Here is a 12659-nt window from a genome sequence, read left to right on the forward strand (position 1 = left end):
CGCCCTCGTTTATTTTTCGCTCATAATCTTACGGTCCTTCTCCTCTTTTTCTTTTTCAACCCTTCGGTTCCTCTTTTTCTCTTTCCTCTTGTTCCGTGATACACAAGTGATACCCAAACGAAGAGAAAAGAAGAAGATCGGATCGCCGGGACGCACACAGCGGGGATTCCAGTGTTTGCTCAGCCTCAAATCTGTTGTTATTGCCGAGTACGACCAGGAAGGAACAAGTTTAGGCCGAGAAGGGGAAGAGAGAGAGACAACAGGGTTATTTTGGAAAGACAAGAAAAAGAGAAAACAGTTTTTTTCTATCCGAGCCTGTTCAGGCTCTTTTCCAAACGACGAGAGAGGAACGACCAAAAACTTGGGAGGATGGATGGGCGATAACCTGACGATACCGATACAAATCAGATGATCAGAGGCCGAATTCCAGAAGTATCCTTTTCACCTCCATCACGCCAGCGGAATAATTAGCAGCGTCTCAAGGCCGTTCAAAACACCACTTCCTCACGTCGATTATTAACGTCTTGTCATCTCCAAAACCCTCAATCTCACACCATGGACCCCTCGGACCCTCGGCACGGCAGTCATCCATCTCAGTCGATACCAGACGCCGCATATCCCGACGACTCCCCATACCGACCTGGCGATAGCAACCACAACACACCGACTCTGAATCCGCCTCAAATTATCATCCCTCAACATCAAGGCCCATCAACATCCTCCTCGTCTCTCCCTCAGCAGGCCTACTCACCACCCCACGCCGGATCACCTTTCTACTCCAACCCATCATCACCCAACTCTGTCCCTTCACCATGGCAGCAACAACAATCAACAACACCGACGTCCCTCCACCCCCACGACATCCCCTCAAGTCCGCCGCCGCCGTACGACCCAACCCAGCCGCCGGCAATCTACTCCCCCTCGAACCGGTCCGCTCCCATCATCACAACCCCACGCCGCCGGGCTCCTCACACTACGGGTCGGCGCCAACTCCCTGGCCCGCAGCCCCCGCGCCAGCTGCGTACCAGCAACAGCAACAGCAGGCGCCGCTGTCTCCGAACCCCTACAGTAGCACTCCCGGGTCCAGCGTGAACGGCGGCGTCGGCGGCGCTTATAAGCTAGGTCCCGTCGCGGCGGCGAGAGCCCGGCGCCGGCGCAAGCTGCAGATGTGCGCCGTGGCGCTCTGCTTGACGCTCCTCTTCATGCTGGCTCTCATAATCGGCATCTTGATGGGAGTTGTCAAGGTGCAGTGGAAGAATAACCGGGATGACGACGACTAGGTCTGAAGGACGGCCCCAACAACTCGTTCATTTCTTTTGTCGACATTTTCTCCTTATGGCTTTTTATTCAGATGAATTTCAGAACTAGGCAGCGGCATGGCGTTTCGGAAGGAGGAAGCTTTCTTTGTTTATTCCCTCCTTGGCTAGGTTGACTTGAGTTTAAGCGTATAGATGCATCTTGGCTGTACAGCCTACCAACAGTACTACTACCTCTTTAAATAACGATACTCTTGAATCAACTGAAACGGGATGCTGTGGCGTGATAGATCTTGGTGAGGTGGTGCTCTTGACTGAATCTGTCAAAAGACGGGCTTGAAGGAGGGCGGCATTGGGGGCTCATGGTGACGTGATATTGAGGAACAATATCCAATCCAGCCTTGCAATCCCCCACCAACAGCCGCAATTCGATAGCGCAGACTTCATCCCACGCACTCCAACAATGGCGTCTTGTAATGTCCGAGTGGACCACTCACACTCGCGAGTCTGCCCTCTCCATCAACATCCATCCCCGACAAACTTCCCCCCAAGCAAACGTGCCTCCCAAGCCTCTTCTTTCATTGCCCATTCCCGGCCGACAAACACCCCCTCTCCACGCTTGGATTGCAAGCCCTCGAGCGGTGTGGCGACAGGATTACCCAAGATGTCGGGAAGAGCAATATCCAAGGGGCGGGATATCGCCAACATAGCCTTTTACGGTGCTCGCTTGTTGATTACTTGGCACCAGAGCGGGACGTGGAGAGCTGGGCATGGCACATGATGCAGAATGAGACACACACACACGGTACTGTGGTGAGTAGTGTGGGTGAAGGACTGGCTGGGAACAAATCCGTCGATAAGCCCTATATCGGGGAGTGTGAGCGGGAACGAGATCTGAGGCGAGGAATTCAACCCGATTGACCCATCTCAGCTTGCCTCCGACATTGGAGGCTAGAATCAAAGTTCCGGTAATTGGAAGGCCCGGGGGAAACAACTCCAACTTGGGTTCCCATGACCACGGTAAGGAGTTGAGCCGCCCTGCAGACCAGCCCTATCCCTCCCCCTCCCCCTCCCCCTCCCCCTCCCCTACGCAGCCATCTCCAAGCCATAAACTCGGTTAGATCTGTGCACAAGGCTGAGGTGAACACCCCCAACCGGGGCAGAGAGATGCCGTTGAGTCTCGACTATTCCACCGCCGTGTCCTCTCGGGCGTTGGGGTATTCACGGCATCCGGGGTCTCAGCCGCAAAAGTAAAATCAGCGCGAGCCGAAACGCGAGATGCCACAAGCACCCGTATTCGGTACATGATCACCAACAAAACCCCAAGTCATTTCTGACTTGTTCTGTCGAGTCTGGATCCTCCGTTGGGCAGTCGGACAACCACAATGGACTGGGCGCAAACAAGCAAACATCCATTGACCTTGCCGAGGTTGGCCGAGGCTGGTGTTTTGTTCTCCCACCGCCTCCAAGCCTCTCTGTAATGAAGCAAAAAGAAACCATAGAAAAATCTCTTCGCTCAGCGCGGGGACAAATCAGTAGTTCATCCAATATTCTCCCAGCTACAAGGAAGATGCCAGTCGCAACCTCGCGTCTCAGGCTCTTTGGCTCTACGCCGCGCCCTGAACGAGTTGACGTGTCGCTGCGTCTGAGGCTGTCAAAGTCTGAGCACTCCCTCGCAAAACAGGGCTGAGAGGCCGTAGCGAAATCAACGTCATCGCTGGCCCTCAAAAGGGTGTGAAGGCCTCCGAATCCGATTTTCTGGGTACCCAATCGGGAGGCGCGCCCTGCACGAGCCCCAAGCGAAGGTCTAGAGGTTTGAGGGGCGTTGATGCTATTTCTGGCCATTGTCTATGAGATTCCAGTCCTGGATCCTCTAGCTGGAACCCTCTAGACAAGAGGTTGACGAGGACAAACTCGCAATTGAGCCTCGCAGTCATGGCATTGAAGCTCCGATGCACTGCAGTCGGCAGGGGGAGCAGGTAGTCAAACGTCCAACACAGCTCTGCGTCTGCCAAAGTCGGCAATTGGAGAAAGAATAGAAGCTCCAGCAGAATCGAATCTAGGGGCATTGACGCCGCTCATCAACTACTGTGGCCTCTGCAGCTTGGTATCATCCAAGGTCCAGTCAAGCTTGCAGCTTCTCGCAGGCACAGCTCATCATGGATGCACCAGCTACTTTAGCCGGTGCAGGTACGAAGTGTAGCCCCAAGGATCTTCCTAGTTTCGACTGCCGAAACGATGCTGTACGTTATGCCACAAGGCTGTACGTCAGCTGCAACGGGGAGGCTCGTTTCGCATCTCCGGAGAAGCAGATAAATCATCATGCATCCTTCACCGATCAGAGATGGAGGCGCAAGATGATGAAAAAATTTTGCCAACGCGCGCACGAACCAGAGAGATTGGGTCTTGGGATGAAAAAGCACCTGCCAGCATGGATACCCAGCGTTGCTTTCCTGTGCTCTCTTCTCTCACACGCTTCGCCCTTTGCTTTCTTTTCTTTTGCAGAGCTCCTCCATAATCTCTTCCATCTCATTCTGAGAGATTCTCATGCAGTTGGTCATACAGTAGCGCGGGATCGGGCACAAGTAAGGCAAGAAAAGTTGACGCTGTCATGATGGAGATGAGACATCAAGAAATATTATGACATGAGAGAGATCAGATTCAGATACAGCCAGCCATTCATCACCCATGACGTTCAATCTGGGTCCGTGAAATATTCCGAGCCAGATACGGGAAGGCACGTACCGAGGGGCACCTCCCTCCCGTCGGGCAGTTTTTACGTGAGCCTCGAGCAAAGGCCAACCGATGGCAATCAACGGAAGGACCACTGCAGATGGGATGGCAGAATAGACTCGGTCGTCCCGAGCTCAGCACGTGGCAGGTCCTGCCTTGAATCACCCATCTCTCTTCTCCATCCATCCGTCAGGCCTCAGTCCAGCGTCCAGCGTCAATGCCGAAGAAGCAAGGATGTCATCATCAGCCAGAGCAGCTTCATCATCACCGCCAACTTCAGTCTTCAGATGATGTTGATTGCATTCACCTGCAAATACTGCAGCAGCAGCAGCAGCAACGGCCATAGCGTTGACATCAGTACTTGGCCCCAGCGCCCCAGCCCAGTCCAACCCAACGAATAGATCAGCCCGGGTCCAGCGGAGGCAAGCCAGCCTCTCCCGCATTCCTTGGGTGTGTGAGTTATTCCTTGGACCTTGGGATGCACCCTATCCTGACGTACGTCTGCTCAGCTTCATCCCCCCTCCAAAGGCCAGCCTGGAGGCGGCTCATGATCGATCGAAAAGCCGCCGCCTCCGTCCCAGTCCCAAGGTTCAGGTCCCTCCCAGCAGTGGGGATAGGGACTCGCGAATTTGGAGTAGAATCATGAGCCCCGGCCGCTACTCACGAATCACTGTCACGCTCCTTCCGCGGCAGCAACCCTCCGAGCCCCGTCCCCTGCCCCGAAGCTCCGAGTGGCCTCCCCGGAGCCTTACCGACTCCTCCCACGCCTCTCCAACGCTCCAATCCAGACCACAGGAAGGCCCTGTCAGCTTTCCGTCCAGTCTCGGTTCTCCAGTCCCCGCCAGGTGGTCCTCTTCTGCTGCCCCGCTGTCGTCCGCTGTAGCTCCAGGGCTGTCGCCCGTCATCCGTATCGTTGCCCGCTGCCCCTAGCTCCCCTCTAGCCCAGCCTCCAGGGCCAATGGTGTGCCATGTTCAACCATGGTACCGGGAGCCCTCCCAAGCTACTGGGGACAGGAGCTCCAGGCCGGTGAAAGAGGAACGAGAGAGGACAGCAAATCGCGGCGTCACTTTTGCATGGAATGGTTCTATTCGACAGGGAATGGGTCGTTCTGGGCATTGCTCTGCTGCATGTCTTCGCTTCGGAAGCACACGCCTCTGGATATCCAAGGGCGCAATGCGTCGAATCGACCGCAAGAGGGTGTTGGCATTGACATTGGCGTTGCTGGACGGAGCACACCCACGGACATCAACGCTGACGTCCAAGACAGACATCCATCCAGGAACGTTGCACAGCGGCGGGAGGGGGGCACTGGAGCTCGCGCCGCTCGCTGGGCCCTCTGCCTGCTGGGTCTCCAGGTCTCATCAGGTACCCTTGCACGAGTACTGGCCGAGAACTTGGGTCTCCATCCGCGTATCCATGCTAGCACAGCCTGGGTCGCATCTGACTTGAATGCCTTGGGACACCCTGGCACCGAGTTCGTCGTTCTGTTGCCTTGATCATGTGTCGTGGCCAGTCGGCGATGCTAAATGGATGCTAAATGCATCTTTCAGGGACCAAAAAGCTCGTGAGAGCCAACTTGACCCGGCGCAGCAGAGCCAAGCGGCCAGCCAACCATATCCGGTAGCCAGCTTGTCCCGAGAAGCCCCTCCGTATCCTGGTGCGGGATCCTCTTTTTTTGCCCTTTGCTATGACCGTGCTTTTTTGCTCTCTTGTCTCTCCTGTCCGTGTTACTGATTGCCAATTCCTGACAAGGAGGGATTCTGGCTGTTAACTGGTTGCTGACTCTAGTCTTGGGAATCTTCCCTTGCGGCGCTGAAGTGGCCCCCCGGCTGTTTCGCCTCTAGCAGCCCCATTCAGCATCCTCTTCTCCGTCTATCTGGACTCGGCCTCGGATCCTCCTGAGTTTTCTTTTTCGATGCCATCCACTCACTCTCATCTGCCGGTGTCGTGAATCACAAGCTCCCTTCACCCCTGCCGCCCCCGTACGTATTGTACGTTGGGTAGTGCATATCCCTCCATTGCCTCTTGTTCCTTTTCCCTACTTTCGGGTTCTGTTTTCTCACGCCCCATCCCATCTATAAGAGACACCCCGGCAGGTTTTGCTTTTCCTCTTGCTCCCGGTTTTTTCACAACTGGTGCTTCATGCTTTCTCATTTCTCATCTTGCAGGTCTCAGCCGCATTGCGTCCGTCGCCCGTTGTTGTTATAAGTGGCTCTTTCCGTCTTGTCTCGGTTGCGGATGTTGCAAATGATATAGCTCTGGTCGGCATAAGATCTACATCTTCCCCCCGACAGCAACCAGCATCTCTTCCCCCTTGGTTGTCAATCATCCATTCAGTACACCTCTGCGGCATTCATATCGGACGACACCTGTCATCCGTCGTCTTCAACTCGTCTCAGCCTCAGCCCAGTGCAGTCCAGCCCGATCCAGCCCGGCCCCGGACTCTTTTTTAAAGTCGTGCTTTGGATTCACGCCAGTTCTAGAACGCCGAAACCAGACTTGACAAGCATTTCACGCCAACCCTTTTAGCACTACAATTTTTGGGATCCGCTAAAACAAAACCATCATCTTTTCCCCATCCTTGGTCCCCTCACCATCCATCACATCACTCACAAACTCGCGGCCGCCCACGCCCAGCACAGGAGGAAGAAGAGGAGGCGTCTACGCAATTATTTGCTTACCCTGGGTGGCTTCATCATCTTCTGCCTTGCTCCCCGCTTCCCCAAGAAATCTCGAGCTAGCCGCCACGGGCGCATCCCAAATTCCCGGTCCTGGGACCAGACGACAAACTCAATTTCAGGCATCCCATCCCAAATCCCGGCGGCGGCCTTGTTTGGTCTTAGTTGCCCAGTCTTCTCTTGTCTCCCCTCTTCTGCCGGATTCTTTTTTCCCTCGTCCGTCCCCTCCCCGCGGCGGTTGATTTCTCACCCTTCCTTCAAGTTCAACAACCCGACCCTTCACTCCCTTGGTTGCAGTATCGCCCTTTTGGCGTCGCAAGCCTCTCACCGTCCGTGTCGTGCGTCTCGTCCTTCTGTGACGCGCAACTCATCGACCCTTGGTATCACGCCGTGAAACTCGCCCTCGAGTCTCGATTCCTGCCCGGTGTCTCATTCCTCAACGCTCACAGCAGCTCCCTCGCTCGGCTGTCCCTCGCTTGTCACCAACCGATCGACCGACATTCGGGCTACTAGTGCCTTACTTTTTTCCCTTACCTGGTCTCCTCGCTCACGCTCACACCCACGTATACCAACCAGGATCCAAATTTTCAAACCAGGAGGAAGACGGGACGTTGTCCAGTCCACATCGACATTGACGGCGCCACTATATTCATCATCACCTTTTAACCGTCACTTTTGCGGTCGCCTCTGTTAGGCACACGCTCGCTCATCACACATCTCAGTCTCGGTCGCCATCATGCCGCGACATTATCATTACCAGCCCAGGTAGAGGCACCCTGATCTCCGCTCATGGCGCAAACTCATCGCTGACTCTTTTTTTCTCTCTCAGCCGCGAACTCCATGTGGTAGTACTGGGAGCAGGTTCGTCAATGCCCAACATTGCTTTTGCTGCTTCGCCTCTTCTCCCTCAACCTGTGCGCTTGTTGGCTGACTCGTTGGTTCCCCTTTGGCAGGAGGCGTGGGCAAGAGTTGTTTAACTGGTGAGTTGTCCCCTTGCCCCCATGTCCCATGTTCCATGTCCTACATGCTGCGCTGTGCTGTGCTCGCTGCGATGCGCTGTGTGTGCGTCCCACCGTTGCACCTTGCATCCACAACCCATCCTACCACGCAATCCATTCGAACGTTCGTCTTCTGTTGCGGCGGCACCAGGCTCATGCGAGAACAGCCCAGTTCGTGCACAACGAGTGGATCGAGAGCTATGATCCCACCATCGAAGACTCATATCGCACACAGCTTCAGGTTGATGTAAGTGCAGTCAGTCCCAGTCGGCGGAAGCCAATCCGCTAGCATGCGGTGCGCGCTCTCCGGTGCTGCCACTTGACCCCCCTTGACTGACTCGTTCGTGCCAGGGGCGCCAAGTTGTTCTCGAAATGTGAGTTGGGCCTTGGTTCTCCCGCCCTTTGCAGGGAACATCCACATGTGGAAGTGGTTGGCACTGACTCGATGTCTAGCCTCGATACAGCGGGGACCGAGCAGTTCGGTAGGTCCTTCATGGCCCAGCAACTCCCACACCATGACCCTCGTACTGATGATGGTCCAGTCGCCATGAGGGATCTCTACATGAAGACCGGACAGGGCTTTCTCCTCGTTTTCAGCATCACCTCTTCATCGTCGCTAAGCGAACTGGCTGGCTTGCGTGAGGAGATTATCCGGATCAAGGATGATGAGAATGTCCCGATCGTGATTGTGGGAAACAAGGCCGATCTGGAGGAGAATCGCGCTGTGCCCCGAGCCAAGGGTTTCTCCATCTCACAACGATGGGGCGCGCCCTACTACGAGGCTAGCGCGAGGACGAGGAGTGAGTTTGCCCGTCCGTCCGCGGCCATGACCATCATGGCCACGCTATGGCCGCATCCGGACTAACAGACGTGCAGCCAACGTCGACGAAGTCTTTATCGATCTTTGCAGGCAGATGCTCCGCAAGGACGATGAGCAGAGCGCCAGCATGGAGGCAGATGAAGGCTACAAGTACGACCACGGTCGAAGTTCGCACAAGCGTCACCGTCGCCGACGAAGAAAGGACTCGCCGCGATGCGCTATACTGTGAACGAATCTCCCCTCCAACCGATTGATGACCACGGGATGGCATCAAGACGACACCACTCTGCTTCTTGCTTCAACTTTTTTTTAGGACCATGGCTTTTTGCCTTCTTTTTTGCACCTTCTAACGAATTGCTTTATGGGACACGGCCAGCAAAAACAACAACTCGCAACAGCCAAGACGAACGAATGATGGATTGATTGATTATTGAAAGGGACTTTGAAGGGCCTCGCGGTCCAATGCGAAACAACGAGGCTCGATGGAGCGCGCGACTGGTCAAGGCGCGGAATGACCCAATATGCATTCTGGAGCGAGACCGAGGCGTATAGACGGCATGCATAACGCATCTCACGCATTCTTCATCAAGCCATGGGCTACTTTTGCCTGTCCTCTCGGGGAGGGCAGCACTCTCGAGCTCATCTTTTGTATATGCACACAACGGCGCCGGCGGTGTTTGGATAACTCTCGACCTGGGATATAAGGTCTGAATGTGGAATTTCTTTTTTTAACTTCTTGAATGACGGGAGCATCTTGCTGTAGCCCTAAAGGAAAGGGGCTTTACCATCAGGGGCGAGGAGAATGGATCACGACTCGACACATTTAGACGGGCGCTAGAATGAGCGAGCATGATAATATGATGTTGACGACGACGCTTGACGATACTTTGATCAGGCCACTTTCTTTCTGATGATGTCTGCCAAGATGTACTACTATATGCCACACGGCGTCTCTTGTGACTACTATCGCCACACGCCAAGAGAGCTTAATTACCGAGCTTGGTGTTCAGTGCGCAACCTGGGGATGGGACGAGGACCTTGTCGCTTGACGGTAAGGGGACCGTCTTCCCTTCATGCCATTCTCCAGGTTTGTCTTTTGCCATGTGTCAGTATTGCTTACTATCGTGGTATATCGACTTGCTATCGATGCAAGCTACTCACGACAAGCAACCGAGTCTTGGGCATCAATGGACACAAACTTGGCTGGTTGCCCTAACTAGGCAATGGCGGGATTGCATAAAAAGACACCCCCTTGGCTTTTGTTTACTCTTGCATTGTTGCGGTTATCTCATCTTGTGGTGGAAGGAAGATGGATGGTCTCAAGATACCCAGGGGATCACCTGGGCTAGTTATTCTGCCATGTCCAGCATCTATGCATGACACATGAATAGTTCAAGTGAAAAATACGGCAGCCCGATTTACACAATATGTTGTCTTAAACTCTTTTATTCCGGTAGCCAAGGGCTCTCTACCGACTCATCATCATGTCCTCGGTCCGAGTTATGTTCACAGTTCCTCCCTCACCCTAGAGCCACCCATGGCTCGTTTTGTCCATCGTTCAGCTGCCACAACTTCTCTCTACAGACCCCGTTTTCCCCTAACTTTGTTGTAAATGCCAACTCAAAGCCATCAAATCGGCATGCTAACCAAGGCTTACCAAACTGTGCTCGCTTGCGTATAACAACATCGTGAAAACCAGACTATGCCAACTTCTCAACCAAGCCTAAGCCTCACTTGCGTCGGAAGATGCCCCAAATATCACTCAGTACTCCGAACCACCCCTTGACCTTCTCAGCCGCGTTGAGCAGCAGCACGAAGCGCTTGACAAAGGCGTCGGCGTTGGAATAGTCCTCAGCATAGCACTCCCACACGGCCCTCCCCTTGCCGCCACCCTCAATCTCACCGACAACCATGAGCTCGTCCTCGTCCTCGACAACCTTGACGTCGACGGTGCGGAGCTTGGGCCCAACACAGAGGGCGCGGCCCTTGACGGCCTCGTCCGCGACGAGCCGGGTAGCAGCGTCGATAACATCCTCAATCTCTGCGCCGCCGGCGGTGCCCGAGAGGAACATGGCTTCAACCTCGGGCTTGAGCATGTTGGACTTGGAGGTATAGTAGGGAGCGATCATGTTGACGCGGATGCCCTGTCTCCAGGAAGTAGCGCGCAGAGTGCGGAACAGGCCGAGGATCGCATGCTTGCTCATGGTGTAGTAGCACTGGCCCGGGAAGGGGCACAGAGAGGCAAGAGAGCCGATGAGGAGGAGGCAGCGGTCACGGCCTTCGGACACCTCGTTCTTGGGGAGCCAGTAGAAGGCGAGGTGAGTAGTGTAGGTGGCTCCTACAATGTTGACATCAAAGGTAGCCATGTTAGGCTTGGGGATTCGGCCGTCCTTAAGGACCGGAGCCTCAAACTTCATCGAGTGACCAGGGAGGATGATGCCGGCGTTGGGGACGACGACGTCGATGCCACCATGGGGGCTCACACGGACGGCCGTCTCAAAGAGGCTGACCTGCGATTCCCAGTCGGTGACATCGCAGTGCTGAAAGGCAAAGGTCGAGTTGGGGTATGAGGTCCTCAGAGCGGCGACGAGGTCCTCACCGGCAGCGTCAGCGACATCGCCAATGACGACGTGGGCGCCGTGCGAGGCCCATTCACGGACCATGTGAGCTCCGAGGCCATTGGCGCCGCCCGTGATGAGGATGGTCTTGCCCTTGAGAGTGGCCGGGTCGTAGGGCTTGCTCACGTCGATGGGCGGCGACTGACGGATGAGGGCGGTGATGTCTCTCTTTTCGGTAGCCATTTTGACGATTGAGTTGTTGACTAGGCTGAGTTGGTGCTGAATGAATCAAGTGCCGTGTCTCGGAGGTTATCAATCTGTAGGTAGACAGACAGACAGACAGAAATGCATGAAACGCTTTGCTGCTGCCAACTCAACGTGTCAGTTGAAAAGAAGCCGTTTCACCAAAAATACTCTTCCCCAACCAATCCAATCCACTTGTGGAGTCTCTTGAGCCCTTCAGCTGGCCTCTCCAGGGTCCAGCCAGCCAGGTCCAATCCATCCAGGCTATATCTGGTCTCTTACCTGGTCTAGTCGTCGTAGTGACCCGATAAATTAACTTGAGCGGGTCGCATCTGCCGGTTGAGCTCGTGTTTCGTATCCACTCTCTGGGCTGAGAGCGAGCGAGCAAGAGGGCGCTTTGACGATCAAGCCAAGTCAATTGAGTTGAGTGCCGAGAGCCAAGATGCGATGCGTGTGGATGGCGGAGGTTGCGAAGTCCAGGTTGCTTGCGCGTAAAAATATTTTTGTGGCGAGGCTGATTATGCACGCCTGCATGCGACTTGCTTGCTTGCTTGCCTTGGCTGTTTGTTTGTGTGTTGATAGTGAATCATTGTTGGTTCCTTAATGATCTCATCTCATCTCAACTGATCTGATCTGATCTGATTAGTGAGTGTCATTCACTGCAACCAGTGACAACTTCAACTCGGTTCTACCAAGTTGAAGCCACAACCACAACACAGACTTTCAATGTCATGGATCTCACTCGAGATTAGGGTTATGCCACTTAGCACCAAATCACCGAACCTTCTTTAGATAGATCTCTCCTCAACCCAATTTCATAAAAAAGTCCCTCCAGGGACCGTCTATCTCACCATCGTGGAAATAACCCCAAAGACAATGGAGAGGCCGCCATAGCACCTAAACAATAGGTAAGCTTCCCTCGATGGCGTACAATGCACAACTTGCTGACAGCTACTATCAGCCTCCTCAGACTAGAAATTCAGTCGCGTAGTCGCATCGCTCGGCTTTGACTCCTCCATGCCCAGTGTGTGTCGTTACAACTGTTGACTCCCACTCTCGGAACTTGCGGTCCCTCGACATGGCTTGACCATGTATCCGTGCTGCCGACTGAGATTCCATCCATGTGACCCTTGGTTGACGCAAGTGAGCCATCTCAACAACCATGGCAGGCGGCATCGGATGCAGCTAGGATCCCAGGCGAGATGCATCGTACCTAGCCGAGCCTTTATGCCGTGTCAGCAAAGCAGCCCCGGTCAGGCGACCGGCGATCTTGCACAATACACTTTGAGATAACTGCATTGATCCAGACTCAACATCTCGGTCGGGCGAAGGAGATCTTCGTCGAGATGCCCAGATACGGATGCCACGCTTG

At 54.5% G+C, this 12659-nt stretch overlaps 5 protein-coding genes across 5 annotated transcripts; 3 read left to right on the top strand and 2 right to left on the bottom strand.

The window, feature by feature from the left end:
• Window positions 1-812: 812 nt before the first annotated feature.
• On the top strand, window positions 813-1280 carry MRS44_004559 (uncharacterized protein; the record flags this gene model as incomplete). Its single annotated transcript, XM_046268871.2, has 1 exon — window positions 813-1280. The coding sequence occupies one exon, from the start codon at window positions 813-815 to the stop codon at window positions 1278-1280; it is 468 nt and encodes a 155-aa protein (XP_046136306.2).
• Window positions 1281-4150: 2870 nt separating this feature from the next.
• MRS44_004560 (uncharacterized protein) lies at window positions 4151-4894 on the bottom strand (the record flags this gene model as incomplete). Its single annotated transcript, XM_065622252.1, has 2 exons — window positions 4151-4474; window positions 4742-4894. 2 exons carry the CDS (start codon window positions 4892-4894, stop codon window positions 4151-4153), a joined length of 477 nt encoding a protein of 158 aa, XP_065478324.1.
• Window positions 4895-4967: 73 nt separating this feature from the next.
• Window positions 4968-5486, top strand: MRS44_004561 (uncharacterized protein; the record flags this gene model as incomplete). Its single annotated transcript, XM_065622253.1, has 1 exon — window positions 4968-5486. The coding sequence occupies one exon, from the start codon at window positions 4968-4970 to the stop codon at window positions 5484-5486; it is 519 nt and encodes a 172-aa protein (XP_065478325.1).
• A 2673-nt stretch (window positions 5487-8159) lies between these two features.
• On the top strand, window positions 8160-8715 carry MRS44_004562 (uncharacterized protein; the record flags this gene model as incomplete). The annotated part of the gene is made up of 2 exons (XM_046270639.2): window positions 8160-8466; window positions 8543-8715. 2 exons carry the CDS (start codon window positions 8160-8162, stop codon window positions 8713-8715), a joined length of 480 nt encoding a protein of 159 aa, XP_046136304.2.
• Window positions 8716-10216: 1501 nt separating this feature from the next.
• Window positions 10217-11287, bottom strand: MRS44_004563 (uncharacterized protein; the record flags this gene model as incomplete). The annotated part of the gene is made up of 1 exon (XM_046268869.2): window positions 10217-11287. The coding sequence occupies one exon, from the start codon at window positions 11285-11287 to the stop codon at window positions 10217-10219; it is 1071 nt and encodes a 356-aa protein (XP_046136303.1).
• Between the last annotated feature and the right edge of the window lie 1372 nt (window positions 11288-12659).

The sequence above is a fragment of the Fusarium solani genome (genome assembly GCF_023522795.1).
Source record: "Fusarium solani strain SB1 chromosome Unknown bctg00000002, whole genome shotgun sequence".
In the NCBI taxonomy this organism is placed as follows: Eukaryota; Fungi; Ascomycota; class Sordariomycetes; order Hypocreales; family Nectriaceae; genus Fusarium; species Fusarium solani.